The sequence below is a fragment of the Sodiomyces alkalinus genome (assembly GCF_003711515.1).
Source record: "Sodiomyces alkalinus F11 unplaced genomic scaffold SODALscaffold_2, whole genome shotgun sequence".
Lineage (NCBI taxonomy): Eukaryota > Fungi > Ascomycota > Sordariomycetes > Glomerellales > Plectosphaerellaceae > Sodiomyces > Sodiomyces alkalinus.
This window is the reverse complement of record NW_021167080.1, coordinates 3,617,242-3,632,226: the sequence shown is the minus strand read 5'-3', so window position 1 is coordinate 3,632,226 and position 14,985 is coordinate 3,617,242. Positions and strand designations below refer to the sequence as shown.

Below are 14,985 nucleotides of genomic sequence, written 5' to 3'. Positions count from 1 at the left end.
CAACATGTTGAAAGCCATGGACTGTACGGAGTAGTACGACTACCGTATGTTCTTTGACTTGTGACCTAGGATACCGTTATAATAATGTTATAATAATTATGTTGCTGCGGACAAAGGAGGGCATCTTATTACCTCAGGTAGGTACAGCAACATACCGACCCCACTCTTTCTGTAACGTATCTCAACTTCGCATCAGACCTACCCACGTACCTATCGACAAAGGCAGCACTCCGATCTCTGTCGACGATTACCCTTTGTTCTTCGTCTCCCTTCGAGCTCTTCGTGTTCTTTGTGACATTGATTGTTTATTATCTGATTTCCGCGTGTTATTGAAATGTATTGGAGTGTCTAGTGTATTTCTCGTCTGTAGAAAACCAGCGACAACAGAAACGACGACAGAAACGACGGGAAACACCAGGATCGTCATTAGCATCACATGTGCCCAACCTCATCTCTTGAGCGAGACCCTGACCTCAACAATGGAATATAGCTTTACCTGTCCGTTTTGCCCCTCTGTACGGGGAGGCGAGAATGACATGTCCGTGGTACGCGCCAACTATGCCCTCTCAGCTCACGATGCCCCGGATGCCCCGGATGCCTCACGTGTGTTAGTAAATACCAGGACACGCTGACAAAGGAATAGCACATGGAAGAATTCCATTCAGAGACGGAATCTCCTTCGCCGTTACGTCAGTTAAGGGCAGAGGAGATTCGCTCGCCTGGGCTGAAATTTGGCGAGTGTCCAGTCGATGGCTGCGACCGGCGTGCTGCACCGGTTGGACCAAACTCTCATACCCAGCTTCACACCGGGACACCTAGCGGTGTGCGGAAAAGTGGCGACAGCGAATCCTCGAGCGTATATAGGCCTGCCAGGGACGACAGAACCCAGTCGACACAAACTCATGACGACCAGCCCATTTCCGCGATGTCTCCCGACAGGAGGCGCCAGAAGAATGGCGTCGGCGCCTGGGGAAAATTGCTCGCCATGCCAAGTTCTACAAAGGATCCCACCCGCCACAGAGAACGTGGCCATAAAGTACAGAAACGGCTAGGTGTATGTCTTTATCCATCTGGATTCGAGTTCGCCCCCCTATCATTATACCCGAAGAAACACTCCCTCACAAAAGTTCACCTTGTCTTTTCCAGACCTCTGAGCTAGGAAAACACGCCAATGAGAAGCGCATGCCCGGATGGCTTGAATCGCTTCTACGGACGGGAAGCGAAATCAGGGCAGAGAGTGAGTGTCCGGCTTTCCGGAAGACCCGACCTAGCCAACATCTTCGAGGCTCGGGGTATATACTCACTCGGATCCCTAGGCATCATTCCGGTCCTCCGCCAGCTCCTTGAACAAAACAAAGGCACGAAGTACGCATACCTATGTCACCCGAGCGTACAACACATCTCAAAAATGAGACTGGAAGGTATTTTTGTGGCCTGCAGCTCGCCTCTCCTCTCCATTATCGTCGACTCCGAATTGACAAGCGACTCTCCGCAGGTGGTTTTTGCGGCTACAGGAATATCCAGATGCTTGTCTCGTACATTATTGGGGCCAGAGCCGAGGGTCGAAAGCACTTCCGAAAGAAACTGCCCACCATATTTGAGATCCAGGACTTGATCGAGGAGGCATGGGACCGTGGCATCAATGCCCAGTCCCGGTCCGAGACGGGTGGCATCAGGGGAACGCGCAAGTATATCGGGACTTCTGAAGTAAAGATAACCCCTATCCTCACCATTCCCCTGTCCACTTCAAAACTGAGATGGTGTGAAGAGAAGAGACTGACTGATGATATATTGCCCATATAGGCTCAGGCCCTCTTCCGCGTAGTCGATATCCCGTGAGTAGTAGCCATAGCCCCATTGAGGTCCTGCCCCCCATCCTGGCTCCTTTACTGACAGCTCTACAAGGTGCACCGCCCAAGCTTTTGCCGACCCGGACCCCGTCAAGGTACATCAAAAATTGATTGAATCCGTGGAAAGCTACTTCGCTGGAGGGTGCTCTTCAGAGGAGCTCTCTAAAGTGAGGTGCACGACTCTTCCTCCTATCTACTTCCAACACGCCGGCAAGTTATCCCCTGCGCATACAAATCTTGTCATTAAAACTAATGCAGGTCAGCAGGACACTCACTGACAATCGTTGGTTTCGAGAAACAAAAGCATGGCCCTTCTAATCTCCTTGTATTTGATCCTTCGCGGCGCGACTCGCCTTCTATCTCGCGGCTAGCGGGTCACGAGTTTCGGCATAAATCTCCCGACGAACCCCTTAAGGCGTATCGACGGGGTCCCAGATATCTCTGGCGTTACCGAGAGTTCGAGACCCTGATGTGAGTAAAAATCTATCGAACACCCATTTTTGGATGCATAACAGCTAACACACACAATACAGGCTAGGACATGACACCGGATGAAGCGTGCTAGGGTTGGGGCCTCCGGAAACGCGAATGATGCCCCGAGCCCCATGTCTGTCTAAGGTACCTTGGAGTAGGGCTTTCCCCTTTTGTTCTCTTTCAATTAGGCTAGGCTACTGCTCTGCAAACCAATCCTGCAGTTTCTTGAGAGCCAGGCCGCGATGCGAGATGTTGTTCTTCTCAGCCTTGTCCATCTCGGCATACCTACCATCTGGTCAGTACCGATCGGAAAGGTGAGAAGGATGTGTGGGAAAATGGGGAAAGCAACGCACGTCCGCCCTTCGTATTCGAAGATGGGGTCCCATCCTGAACAAAGGGGTTAGCTACATCTGTGTTCATCCCCGGGGGGTTTTCTATTTTTATTTTTTATTTTATTTTTGGCGCCACTCAAAGATCAGGACGACCAACCGAAATCTCCTGGTCCGCGAGGCGGCACGATCTTGCCCTACAGAAGAAGGTGAGGGTTAGCACCCACAAAACTCATCCCGCAGAGCACAAGAAGACGCAGCGGTACGCGAAGAGAAGAAGCTGGCATACCCTTGTGCGGCCCTGAAACAGAATGGGTTCGTGGCCCGGGCCAGGGGAGTACCCGAAGGTGCAGACGGCATCGGCGGACTTGTCGTCGTAAGCTGCGAGGAGGTTGTTCAGGCCCTGGTGGCCTATGGATTGCATGAACCACTTGCTTTTCCGATTACCATGCAGCCGAGCCCTGCGTTAGCTAGTCTGGTCGGTCTTCCACAGAGTTCGGCACCCACGGGGAAGGGATGCGCTCCTGGCTGAGAAACATTATGGATGGGGTGCCATTAGCGTCCAGACATACATGTATGGACCCGGGAGGTCGTTAAGGGCCTTAAAGCAGAGACATGTGTCTTCTACAAGGACGGGACCATTGACCTGGGAGGTTGTTTTCAGCTATCAGGAGTATTGGGAGTAGATAAGAGCAAGTAAGGGGGAATGCGAACCGTCTCTGCTGCTTTGCGGCACTTTGCTTTGGTCACTTCCTCGACAGTTCCCTGGACCTCCTCGATATCAATGGATTGGCTCTGGACAGTGATGCCAGGTTCGAGGATCGCCTTGACCTCACGTAGTTTGTTGGCGTTGCCAGTTATGAAGTTTACTACAGGAGGGGTCGACATGATGCTGTTGCTTTTGCGATCAAGGAGAGGATGGGTTTTCAACCGAGCGAAGGTACGATAGGGGAGCTATAATCGTAAGTCGTCCTTGTGTGAATCGTATCCCTTTTTGTTGTAGACCTCGGGAGAAAGTGAAGAGTGGAAATAGACCATGAGGATGAGATCAAGGGATTGATAAGAATTGACTCATTCGGTCACAATCCTCGTGGCGTAGTTGGTGAAATTTTGGTTAAGTGAATATGCAGGTTCCACTTCTTCCATTTTGACCGAGAGGAATATGAAGGGCCAGCCAAAGGTAAAAGGTCGTCATTTATCACTTCCCTCTTCTCCTGGTTATGGCTTGTCGGAGAGTAGAGCCAGTGCCTTCCATTCTCCGCACGACCTGATCCTTCTGGGCTGTGTGATAATTACGGCTGAAACATCAACTCACGCGCGGTTGAATAGCACAAGTAGCAGAAGAGACAATACTTTTAGACTCCATGGCTGTAGAATTTACCTTGCTTTTTCCTAAACGATCCCTTTTAATACCTCTCCATCCCCGTAGAAATTCATTCCAGTGTTTTCCCGTTGTCATGAAACATGTCCTTCGGCGTGAATGAGACTATAGAAAAGAAAAGGGAAAATGGAAGCCGCCGGTTCTCGACCATCTCACATCTCATGACCACTAGCCTGTCCGGTCCTTCTTCCACTGCTCCAGCCAGCTTTCTATCCTGGCGACGTTGCTTTCCACCTCGTCCGCCGTATTGCTCGTCAGCTCTACCACAATCTCCTCCGCGTACGCTTCCCTGGCTTCCGAGAGCAGGACCTCCATGATCTCCGAGTCCAGGTTCTCCTGCAGCTTTTTCTCGGAATATTTCCTGGAGTGAAAACGATAAAGTTAGTTATAAAGGGAGAGGTAATCACTGCTGGCTATAGGGGCCAAGAACGGAACGAGGCGGGAGGAGGGGTGAGAGTGTGTCGAGCGGTAAGGGGGAAAGGAAGTCAGTGAGCGAATAGTGACAACCGGGGGACGAGGCGGTAGTAGGCACTACCACGAGATCACGTCCCCACGACACTACGTCCCGCCACATCCTGAAAGCAAAGGCATCTATCTCACCTCTCAGTAAGTCGGTCATACAGCGTGCTCGAGTCCACCCGTAGCACGATGACGAGGTCGATCCAGCTCTCTGGAAATAAGTCGCACGCATGCCAGTCAATCAAATAACCGCCTTCCGGAATAGTATCATCCTCCAGGGCATCGAGAAGCTAGACGAGACCCAATCAGTACATGCCTGTGATAAGAGATGGGGGCATGGCAATGCCGGTGGCAGAAACCAACCTTGTCCTCATTCACAATCCAACTCGAATACTCTTCATCCCAGCCATCATGGCACTCCCGGTCCTTGACAATCTGATTGATGGCCAGGTGCTTGAGCCCCGTGCGCCTGGCAATCTCCTCGCAGTGTGTCGTCTTGCCTACCCCGGGTGTGCCCGTGACAATGATATTCGGTGATGTCCTCATTTTTATTTTCTCTTCTTTTTTGCACCTTCCTGTCTCGAGTGTGTATCTCCTTCCGACTTTGCAAATGTTCACAATTTTTTTTCCTGGCTGGACAATATTTAAAAGATCCGATAAAAAAAAAGTCGACGAAAAGTCAGGAGAAAATATCAAGTGAAAATGGACCTCCTCTCACACTTTCGACTCGCTGGTGTAATTTTTGACATGAATTCTCCAAAGTCTATGCGGCCAGGAGCGAAACTGAGAACACCCCCCGTTTATTGCATATTCATCAACCCACCAACGTCCCCTCCACGCAACAACCCTCAAACCTGTCAACAACACAAATGAGAAGAATCACCTCTGACGAACAGAAATCAGCCAAGAGAATTCCAAACAAGCGCACAATATGAAGCAAGATCTACACAGCCGTCTTACATGCAAAGGAAAACAAGGAAACCCTCATGTCATCATAGCTTCGTTCTTGAACAGAGTGAACCGCGAGTCTGGCAGCTTCGTCTCGCTCTCCTCTTCCCTTGTGGCATAAAAACACGAGAGGCTCACTACATATACATGTTGACCCCAACCGCAAAGCCAACCCCTTTTGGGCGCCAGCCTTGAATGAATACGGGTGGTATCCTAACCACACAAGACGTCTCTAAATCTTGTCTCTTCTCTCTTCTCCCTTTCTCGTCCTGTTTTCTCGTCTTTCCTGTACATTACCAACGCAAGCGGATGTCGTAGATATCCAAATGGAAAACAAACCTGTGGTCTGACACAAGCGTGGGAAAAAGGTTCGTCGTCTCCCCCTCACACTGGCTACCGAACCAACAGGATGGTCGAGAAAGCAGCGGGCTCAAAATGGGTATCTAGTCTGATAAACGCGACCGTTGGGCTCGTCATAGTCTACGGAACTGGATTCGTCGTCCGAAAAAGGGGGGAGGTGACGATGATCGTTTCAAGCCGAAAGCCGCTTAGCAGGAACCTGAACCTCGTCATCAACCCCGTCCTCTTTCAGGTCGCCGTTGCCCTCGAAATCTTCGTCAACCTCGTAGTCGTCCATCTTCTCTTGTTGCGCGATGGCCTGTGCCGACACAATCTCCGCGAGCCGCTTCAGCCTTGGCGTTTGTAGCCCTGTAAACACACAAAAGTTAGTGACCTGATCTGAGCAATAAGACAGGACGCCGGGGGCCTCGTACATGACGGCGTGTAAGTTTCTAGCGCTGTGATAGACCTAGGCTCCGCAATCTCGTACGGTCCGCTGTCGTCCATATCGACAGCCTGGAGAAGCAGAACGTCGCCCTTCTCAGATACTCGCGAGGCAACCGCCTTCATGATTTCCCCATTAATCGGCTGCTCGTAATCGGCGACGAGATACTGATTCAGGAGCTTCTGGATTTGGTTGGGAGAGAGCCTGATTGGAAGCAACACGTGTTAGCCAAATCAGTTTCCCTTCACTCCGCTGACACCAGAGAAACAGAAACGACTTACATCCAGCAGATATCCTGAATAATCTCAATGTCATTCAGGGTTGCCTTCTTCAACTGGAGAAGCTTGGTTGCTTGCTATAATGCGTGTCAGTACGATTCAAATCCAGCCTCGACGAGATGAGCCGGTGTTAAGCACTTACCATGAGATGCTCCAACTGAAGAGTGCCCTCGGGCATATCGTGACTCTTGCACCACTCTTCTATCCGTGTGATGTTGTAGTTAATTTGCAGGCCCCGCTTCCACGACAGGAAGTTGCGTCTCATCAGCAAGTCGTTGAACGCAGTGACGCCGACAAGTCGGAGCAGCTCCGTGACCGTTTGCGTGATGATGGAATCTTCCAAATAGTACGCCTTCATGGCCCTGAACACATTGTTCAAGAGGCTAAGCAGGTTGTCCATGCTGTACGCGGGCGTCGAGTTGGACTGCAACAGCTTGCCCAAGAACCGGCTGCTCTCGTTGGTGACGAAGCCGGGCAAGGATTGAGACTCGATGATGGCAGGAATGATCATCTTGTGCAGCTTCTTCTTTAGGACCTTCATCCAAGTATGATAGATGTTGAACTCCAGGCTCTCCAGGTCGTGCTTGACGATCTCCAATAGGCGGTCGTACTCGTAATTGTCCGACTTTTGGGCCTCGTACCAGTCCTCGGCCAGGAACACAAACGAGAGCATCTCGTGCACGTTGGATAGCCAGAAGGCCCCGGGGTTGATCGCCTCGTCCCCGTCGTGCTGCATCACCTCTTGCTGGATGGACTGCATGACGTTCGCCAGGAACCGCTCCGATTCCTTCACGAACCCGTTGTTCCACATCTCGGACGTAACCAGGTTGATGAGATACGACGGGAAAAGAACCTCCTTATCGGATGGTGGCGGGTTGGTGTTCGGAGACGGGATCCTGAGGTTGCGAATCAGGCCCATGGTAACCTCCTCGTTGAGACCGTCCTCATCGGCCAGAAGATTCTCAAGCTCAATCTCGATGCTGTCGACACCGGGGACAAATGCAGGGCCGCCGACGTTGGGTCTATGCATGGCGCTCGCCACGGCCATGGACACGGGCCGAGGATTGTAGGCCGCGCTGAAACGGTCGACCTCGCGGGGCTCGGCACCTGCGCTCCGTCTCTTCGGCTTCTTGGAATTCGAGGAGACGAGATTGATCAGGCCGCTTGCCGGCGGTGCAGCGGGGGGCACACTGTTGGCGGCAGCGTCTCCATTGACAGGAGCCATGCGCCGGGCCAGCTCCAACTGATCCTGGAGTTCGGCCAGCTGTTGCCGCAGCGACATCTTCTCCTCCTCGATCTGCATACTCTGTTGCCGCACGCTCTCCAATTCCGAGTTGGTGCTGCGCAGCGACTCCCTCAGCGCCCTCTCCTCCTCTTGCATTCTCTTGATGTTGGCCGTCGACTCTTCGAAGCTCTGCTGGAGCTTCTTCATCTCGTCTTCCATGGCCTGGAGTCTCGCGACAGCAATGCCGGCCTGGTTGGCCTCGGTCTGCAGCTCCTTGGTGCGCGTTTCGAGCGCATTGTGACGGTTCTTCCAGGCCTTGATCTGGCTTTCGTAGTTCTCCACCTGAGAAACCAGAGTCTTGTTCTGCGCCTTCATCGAGCCGAGAGACTGGGTGAGCTCCACCACCTTGTTCTCCAGCTTGTATGAGATTTGCTTGAGGTCGCGCGCCTCCTCCCGCATCTTCTTGTACTCGCGCCGGGCCACCCTGCCTCGCCAGAGTTTCTGCACGATGATGACATTCTTGCGGTATTGCCTCCAGGACCTGAGCTGCCGCCTGGCGCGCCAGACCCTCTGGATCAGAACTGCCGCATTGCCCACCCGCGTCTCCATGATCTGCCTCCTGCGCAGGTAGCCCTTGGCAGCGGCCTGCGCGAGAATGACATCGTGTCTGATTTGCAAAAATTGCTTCCTCTGCTTCTGGCCGCGCCAGACGCGTTGGATCGTGGTGGCAGCTTTGATGGTCCGGAGCTCCTGCGCAGCTTTACGAGCAAGATAGGCCCTAGTGGCCGACTGGAAGATGATGACTGCGTTGCGAGCATCCAGGTAGCGATGGCGATAATACTTGGCACGGAGATTCTTCTGGATCATGATGGCGCAGTCATTCAGACGGTTAGTGCGAAGGTTCTCCAGGAAAGCGAGCATGCCGGCTCGGAAAAAGATTTTGGTGAGACCGAGCTGGTACTTGTCCATGCCCTTGGCGGAGCTCGTGCCCAACGCCTTGGTGAGGATTGCGTCTGCCATTTCCCGGATCTCCGACGTCCACTGGTCGGAAGGAACGAGCATGTAGTAGCGCAAGGCGAACTCCTCGTATGTCCACCGCGTCGGGTATCCCGCGCAGCTAATCCGGACGGTCTCCAGGACGCCGCAGGCACGGAGCTGGCTGAGTACCATAGGCCCCTCGAATTTCCATGGCTCCTTCGCCTCGTTGGGCTTGATACATCGGATGTAGTGGACATCCGTGTTATTGATCGTATGCATTAGTTCGATGAGAGAGGAGCGGAAAATACCACCGAGCGTCGGTTTCCTATTCACCGCGACGCCGATCTTCCTTCCGGCAGCGGGCTTCACAGCATTCGATGACGCCGAGGCCACGTCCTTTTCCCGCACTGCCAACGCGGCGTCCAGAACCTGCCGCAAGAATGGGTTTGTTGTAGCGCGCATAACCGCCATGTGTTCGTCGGGGACAGTGTCGCGGTTCTTCTCAATGAAGCCCTCGGACTCGTACGTAACATCTATGGCGTAGTGGCAGACGGTGAAGGACGACTTGCCAAACCTTGGCTTCTTGTAGAACCGATTCTTGTCGCCGGCATAGTGATGATGGAGCTTCGTCACGAACTGCTCATCCGAGCCCATGGGGAGGCGAGATTCTTCGTCAAGTAGGCCAAGAATTCCCATCTTGCTTTCAATGAGGTCGATACACGGTTGATTATCGGAGAAGTCGATGAAAGTCCAGTCGATCTCCTCCCTGAGATATTCCTCTTGCTCGAGCTTGAAGACATGCTGGTTGAACTCTTGCTGCAGCTTCTCGTTGGCGTAGTTGATGCAGAACTGCTCGAACGAGTTCTTGGCAAAGTGCTCGAAACCGTAGATATCAAGCACGCCGATGAAGGACTGAACGCGGTTGAGTACTTCCTCGGCAGCCAAGCCTCTATTGACAATCTCCACGAGCCAGTCGAAGAGGCTCGAGTAGATGTATTTCGCAACAGAGTCGCGGACGACGATGGCCTGGGCTTGGGTCAGGTTCGACGTAATCTTCTCGCCTCTTGTGACGAGCTGCTTCTTGACGATCCACCTTGCAAACTGCTCCCCATTCACGCCCAGAATACGGCAAGCCAACTCCAGCGACGGCTCCGTCGGTGCAAGGACGCTATCGTTGCGGGATGCGCCAATCTTGACATTACCAAGGTGGAGGAGACCGGCCAGAAGCTTGAAGATTTCGGCTTGCTGAGACTCCGTGACGCCGATCGTCTTGAGTGAGCTCTTAGTGGCCTCGAATTCCGCCTTGTCATCGACTCCGTCAATGGCGGGGCAGTTGCCCTGGTTGAGATACTCGAACTGCTCGATCGGGAGGATATTGAGCTCTTCACGCTCCTTGTCCGATGCGCCGGCAACGAGCTGATAGAAGATGTGGTAGTTGCGCTCCTTCAGAGGCTGGAAGACAAGTCTTGACCGTTCCAGAAGATATGTCCGGATCCTAGCACCAATAATATTGGTCTTGTCATCGAACATGATCTCGATGTACTTGCCGAAACGCGAGGAGTTATCGTTTCGTGTTGTTTTAGCGTTACCGAAAGCTTCCATAATAGGGTTGGTGGCTAGAATCTGTTCCTCGGTCTCGCTCATAGAATCGCTACCCTTCTTGGATCGAGCTCCGGGGTTGTCGGGAGCTTCTCTCGTAGCGAAATACCGCATGATGTATTTGGCACTGACAGTTTTACCGGCACCAGACTCACCCGAGACGACGATAGTCTGGTTTTTCCCGCTCCGGATCATGTCTCTGCATTTCGTTAGCGTTGGCTCGTGGATTAGGCCCAGGGAGTAGATGGGGTATAAAAACTACATGAAAGCTTCTTCGGCAATGGCAAACAGATGGGGAGCTTGTGTCGCCCTCTGCCTGCCGGCATAGACTTGCACCATGCCCGGAACATAGAGGGAATCTACTTTGGCGAACGGATTTGTTGCAATTAGAACAATGCCGCTGTATGTGTATATCTCTTTCTGTAGGTATCGGAGGCGGATCGCTTGTAGCACTGGATATTGAAGGTCAGCGTATATTCATCACGGCAGAGCCCGACATGCCATCGAAGGTCGGGTAGATGTACCGGCAGGCTCGTTGAGATGGGAAAGATTGGTCAAATCATCGCTCGCTTCAAGCATTGTCGGATTCATTAACGGTGGGAGGGAGGAGTCGCCATTCTGAACGGCCTCGACAGAGACCTCGAGGGTCTTGGTCTATATCAAGAAGCACGATTAGCGGTGTCTTGGGGTTTTCGCATTTGGCACACAGTAGGGGATGGACCCTGACGTACCTCGTCATTTTCGAGCTGGAAAACGAGCGTAACCTTGGAGCCATCGACAGTTTTGCTGATGACCTCCGAGGCAACCCAGCCCTCCGTGGCATCGGGCTGCCACGCCCTGGTGCCGACATCGTAGTTCTGAACCATCGGAGGAAAAGAGGAGGGGGAGGAGGAGGAGTGAGGTCGTAGGATGCGAGGGAGCGTGTGGCTAGACTGCGTAAGGACGGGAAGAGAGTACGAAGACGGTCAACACGTTGGACGAGCAAAGCTAAGGCGAACAGCTCGTCATAAGAGACATGCCTAGGCAAGCCGCTAAAACTGAGAGAAAGGATGAAAGATCGAACGCCAACTAAGAACGAAGAACCAGCTCTCGAAGGGCTGGAGTGCCACTCGGAAAGAGCAACAAAGATGGCAGTTGTTGCTACCGGTCCTGCTATTTGGAAGACATGCAGCGAACCTGGAAAATGGTGTACGGTGTCTAGTTGTCCCAACAAGTTAGAATGATAGATAGGTAGTAAAGGTCGGCAACTTTTTTGAATCCGCTGTCTGATGGAGAGACAGGGGGTGCAGGGGGGAGTTCTCCCAAGCCACCTCTCTGTACGTACGTCGCAGCGAAAGAAAGGTACAGAAGGATCCCCACAAGCCTTGCATCTGCCCCTGTGCAAGGGGCTAAGGAACTGGAAGTGTGGTACAGTGTATTAGACACTATGTACGGTGACCGTTGTCCGCTGTTTCATAGGCCCCCCCCAGGAAGCCCACCATACAAACATAATTCCGCGTACCTTATTTATATTCTGACAAGTGCACTGACATCGCGTTATGCGGTGGTTAGCATGCTATTAGTAAGACCGACAAGAAAAAACACGTAGTCTAGCACGGTATGTATAACTAAGGTACATAGACACAGTTCTAAGTACATACCCGACCCTTAGCACTAGGTCACTCCGTAGCGCATTCTAAAGGCCCCTACTGAAATGGCGGGTATTCGTAGGCCGCCCCATCTCTCCAGCCCCGTTTTTTTTTCCTGCATATAATTACAAGGCAACAAGATTTATTATTATCAGCAATCTTCTAGATGAAAATTCCTACTGCGACGACACGTTTTCTCGCGCCTTTATGCTGGGGTGATCCGTGCCGTAAATGTCATTAAATAACAAAGGCCCATTTCTGGAGCACGAAATCGAAGTGCGGATTTCAACTTCGTCCTGTATTGGAGGTCCGGCGAGCTTGTTCCTTGACTTAACCCCAGAATACGGTCTTATTTTCCCTACCTCACGCGTGGATTTTCTTAAACCGGCACATGCCTTAATTAGGTCCATTAATACATCGGCACCTGCCTTGCGCAAAACGATTTGCGTTGTGGTAGACCGCGAGTTCGAGTCATGGCTCCTGTACTCGATACGGGTCTTGCTACCCCATATATCACTTGGCTACCTGACCTATCTTACCGGGCATGTGGTACTTCCCAGAGCTTGTTCCAGTGACAAGTGGCTTGGCCAAGTGTGCCCAGGAATGATGGTGTCAAAAGTACTGACTCGGGATGTCTCGTTCCCAAGCATGTTATCAATCAACTCCGCCAACAAGAGTAAAAATAAGATAAGAATGAATACTTCATACGCTGTCCCGCCCTTTGTTCCACGGGCCTTTTTGACTTCCTTTTGGCTATCCAAGATATATATATATATATATATTTATAAGACCACGCCCTCCCCGAGACGTGAAGTGACGAAGAGAAGATTGCCCCATTCCATACCGACATGTTGAAATGTTCCCAGTTTGTAGCCGAGAAGTTGAGTCCTGTGAACCATTCTACGCCCGTGTACCCCACATGGAATGCCTTGAATCATTGCATCGTCCATCTATCGTAAAACGCCCCCGTCGTTGCAGGAAACAAAGGAGCGGTTAATACAGCACTCGGGTTAGGATACGCGCTAGTGATGAGACGTCAGTCTTCGAATCCCGCGAACTTGAAAGGCAGGGGAACATGAGTTTGCATGTAGCGGAAACTCACAGCTGAGAGCATCCAGAGCATCTGAGATCTCCTTGATGTCGCTGGTCTTGACGTTGCTGACGTCCGCCATCAGGTACGCAATCTGAAAATCCCACTAGTTAGCACTGGCTACATGTAAAATGACGCAGGAGACGAGTCTGGGAAGCGTACATCGCCCTTGCTATCTGTGGTCTGCTTGTCTACGTTGTGATCGCCCAAGATCTCGTTCACTGTTGGGAAATGTTAGCATCGCCTTGTCATCTGACGGATGAGATGAGGTATGTTATAAAATCTCACCCTTCCTTAGTACACCCGGTACGTTCCGGTGGATGTAGATGAACTGTTCATGTGCGTCAGTACTTTGTAGCAGCTTGGTGATAAAAACTGAACACAGATCATGTCCAGGTCCCATGACCACATGAGGGAGGAGTTGCGTACCCGGGCGTGCTCCCGCTCATCACGAGTCAGAGAGCGAAGATTCACCTCAGGCAGGTTCACACTGCCAATGGTGCTTCCCTGGTTGATATATCGAACAAGAGCGTCGCCAACTAATCCCGAAAATGGTAAGCAGCCCCTCTACTACCAAAGACGGGCTTGTCAGGGCAACCCTCGCACGGAAACTTACCTTCCACGCCGATGGCCCTCTGTGCCTCCTCGGTGCTGCCGCCGATATGCGGGGTGAGGATGATGTTCTTCAGACTGCGAATGTCGTCGCCGAAGCTGTTCAAGCTGGCATTGAAATACTCGCCGTTGGCGGCCGGTTCGTTGGGGTATACGTCGAGCGCCGCGCCAGCGATCTTGCCGACGCGCATGGCATCTACCAGGGCGGGGATATCAACGACGCTTCCGCGGCTGGCATTGATCAGGTATGATCCCGCCTTCATCTTGTCTAGTTGAGGCTTGGCGATCATATTCTTTGTCTCCGGCAGCTCAGGCACGTGTAGCGTGACGAAATCGGCCTCCTGGAGAAGGTCGTCCAGCGTTGGCACCTGCGTGGCAGTACCTAGAGCCATCAGGTTGACGACGTCGTAGTAGATGACATTCATTCCCATGGCCTCCGCCAGAACGGAAAGCTGAGAGCCAATGTGGCCATAGCCCACGATGCCTAATACACGGGACCCCTTCCAGTAAGAAAGTAGAACAGCTTTTTGGGAGACAGTTTAAGAATGGGGAGGGTAACTACAACATACCGAGGGTCTTGCCACGGATTTCCCAGCATCCAGCGCTGACCTTGTTCCAGAAGCCGCGGTGCATTTCATTGGAGCGGTCGCCTAGCTGGCGGGCCAGGACGATGATCTCGCCGATGACAAGCTCAGCTACACTGCGGGAATTGGCAAAGGGTGAGTTGAAGACGGCGATGCCGTGCTTAGCGGCGTATTCCAAATCGACCTGGTTCGTGCCGATACAGAAGCAGCCGATGACCAGCAGGTTCTTGGCTTGGCGGAGGACCTTCTCGGTCAGCTTGGTCTTAGAACGAATGCCGATTACATGGACGTCCCTGGATCGAGGTCAGAACGTACGACGTAAACGAAATCAAAGGAAGAAGAGACTCGTCCCAACTCTATGAAGGGCCACCAAGGGAAGAATGAGGCTCATGGTCGAGATGGTACAAAAAAGAAAGAAACAAAGGGAGCAGGGGTGTTCTCACTGGATCTTCTCGATGAGCTGGTCTTCAGGCAGGGAGGTCTTGAGAGCCTCTACCTGGTAGCCCTGCTGCCTCAAGATGTCCTGGCCAGTCTTATTAACATTCTCGAGAAGGAGAATCTTAATATCCTGGGTGTCGAATGGTTTCAAAGGCTTAGGCGAGGCCAAGCGTGTTACTGGTTGAATGCCAAAGCTGGAAGTGGGAGAGTGGAAAGTTAAGGGTGAAACTGAGAGCCCCTGGCTGTGAGACACACGTCTGGAGGCGGACGCCGCGCTGTCGATATCGAGAGCCAAACTCATGCTTGCGACGTTGAGGGGGACGGGGGG

General features: G+C 52.4%; 5 protein-coding genes across 5 annotated transcripts; 1 reads left to right on the top strand and 4 right to left on the bottom strand.

Annotated features, from left to right (window-relative positions):
* Positions 1-225: 225 nt before the first annotated feature.
* Positions 226-2,601, top strand: SODALDRAFT_330620 (peptidase family C78). The gene is made up of 9 exons (XM_028611248.1): positions 226-545; positions 644-1,054; positions 1,147-1,237; positions 1,317-1,421; positions 1,496-1,707; positions 1,804-1,835; positions 1,906-2,060; positions 2,117-2,321; positions 2,384-2,601. The coding sequence occupies exons 1-9, from the start codon at positions 537-539 to the stop codon at positions 2,403-2,405; spliced, it is 1,242 nt and encodes a 413-aa protein (XP_028468700.1). The 5' UTR covers positions 226-536; the 3' UTR covers positions 2,406-2,601.
* On the bottom strand, positions 2,160-3,693 carry SODALDRAFT_330617 (inosine triphosphatase). The gene is made up of 7 exons (XM_028611247.1): positions 3,368-3,693; positions 3,226-3,299; positions 2,943-3,087; positions 2,814-2,850; positions 2,678-2,711; positions 2,385-2,609; positions 2,160-2,322 (listed from the first exon to the last, which is right to left on the bottom strand). Exons 1-6 carry the CDS (start codon positions 3,539-3,541, stop codon positions 2,519-2,521), a joined length of 555 nt encoding a protein of 184 aa, XP_028468699.1. The 5' UTR covers positions 3,542-3,693; the 3' UTR covers positions 2,160-2,322; positions 2,385-2,518.
* Positions 3,694-4,202: 509 nt separating this feature from the next.
* SODALDRAFT_270696 (POS9-activating factor FAP7) lies at positions 4,203-5,039 on the bottom strand (the record flags this gene model as incomplete). The annotated part of the gene is made up of 3 exons (XM_028607732.1): positions 4,203-4,395; positions 4,635-4,783; positions 4,857-5,039. 3 exons carry the CDS (start codon positions 5,037-5,039, stop codon positions 4,203-4,205), a joined length of 525 nt encoding a protein of 174 aa, XP_028468698.1.
* A 467-nt stretch (positions 5,040-5,506) lies between these two features.
* Positions 5,507-11,262, bottom strand: SODALDRAFT_106970 (hypothetical protein). Its single transcript, XM_028606507.1, has 7 exons — positions 11,037-11,262; positions 10,830-10,959; positions 10,568-10,757; positions 6,646-10,504; positions 6,507-6,580; positions 6,215-6,429; positions 5,507-6,149 (listed from the first exon to the last, which is right to left on the bottom strand). The coding sequence occupies exons 1-7, from the start codon at positions 11,169-11,171 to the stop codon at positions 5,974-5,976; spliced, it is 4,779 nt and encodes a 1,592-aa protein (XP_028468697.1). The 5' UTR covers positions 11,172-11,262; the 3' UTR covers positions 5,507-5,973.
* A 1,270-nt stretch (positions 11,263-12,532) lies between these two features.
* On the bottom strand, positions 12,533-14,985 carry SODALDRAFT_307369 (D-3-phosphoglycerate dehydrogenase). The gene is made up of 8 exons (XM_028609064.1): positions 14,663-14,985; positions 14,205-14,512; positions 13,640-14,119; positions 13,453-13,562; positions 13,312-13,354; positions 13,186-13,244; positions 13,036-13,117; positions 12,533-12,955 (listed from the first exon to the last, which is right to left on the bottom strand). Exons 1-8 carry the CDS (start codon positions 14,956-14,958, stop codon positions 12,927-12,929), a joined length of 1,407 nt encoding a protein of 468 aa, XP_028468696.1. The 5' UTR covers positions 14,959-14,985; the 3' UTR covers positions 12,533-12,926.

Coding starts and splice junctions, on each gene's coding strand:
- SODALDRAFT_330617 (XM_028611247.1), bottom strand. CDS start 3,541: ATGTCGACCCCTCCTGTAGTAAACTTCATAACTGGCAACGCCAACAAA. Junction 2,851..2,942: donor TGTTTCAGGGCCGCACAAGG/GTATGCCAGCTT, acceptor CTTCTTCTGTAG/GGCAAGATCGTGCCGCCTCG. Junction 2,610..2,677: donor TTCGAATACGAAGGGCGGAC/GTGCGTTGCTTT, acceptor ACCAGATGGTAG/GTATGCCGAGATGGACAAGG.
- SODALDRAFT_307369 (XM_028609064.1), bottom strand. CDS start 14,958: ATGAGTTTGGCTCTCGATATCGACAGCGCGGCGTCCGCCTCCAGACGT. Junction 13,563..13,639: donor GAGGGCCATCGGCGTGGAAG/GTAAGTTTCCGT, acceptor TTTCGGGATTAG/TTGGCGACGCTCTTGTTCGA. Junction 13,245..13,311: donor ACCGGGTGTACTAAGGAAGG/GTGAGATTTTAT, acceptor ATTTCCCAACAG/TGAACGAGATCTTGGGCGAT.
- SODALDRAFT_330620 (XM_028611248.1), top strand. Junction 1,708..1,803: donor AGTATATCGGGACTTCTGAA/GTAAAGATAACC, acceptor TTGCCCATATAG/GCTCAGGCCCTCTTCCGCGT. Junction 2,061..2,116: donor TATCTACTTCCAACACGCCG/GCAAGTTATCCC, acceptor GCAGGTCAGCAG/GACACTCACTGACAATCGTT.
- SODALDRAFT_106970 (XM_028606507.1), bottom strand. CDS start 11,171: ATGGTTCAGAACTACGATGTCGGCACCAGGGCGTGGCAGCCCGATGCC. Junction 10,960..11,036: donor TCCAGCTCGAAAATGACGAG/GTACGTCAGGGT, acceptor TTCTTGATATAG/ACCAAGACCCTCGAGGTCTC. Junction 6,150..6,214: donor AGAAACTTACACGCCGTCAT/GTACGAGGCCCC, acceptor GTGTGTTTACAG/GGCTACAAACGCCAAGGCTG.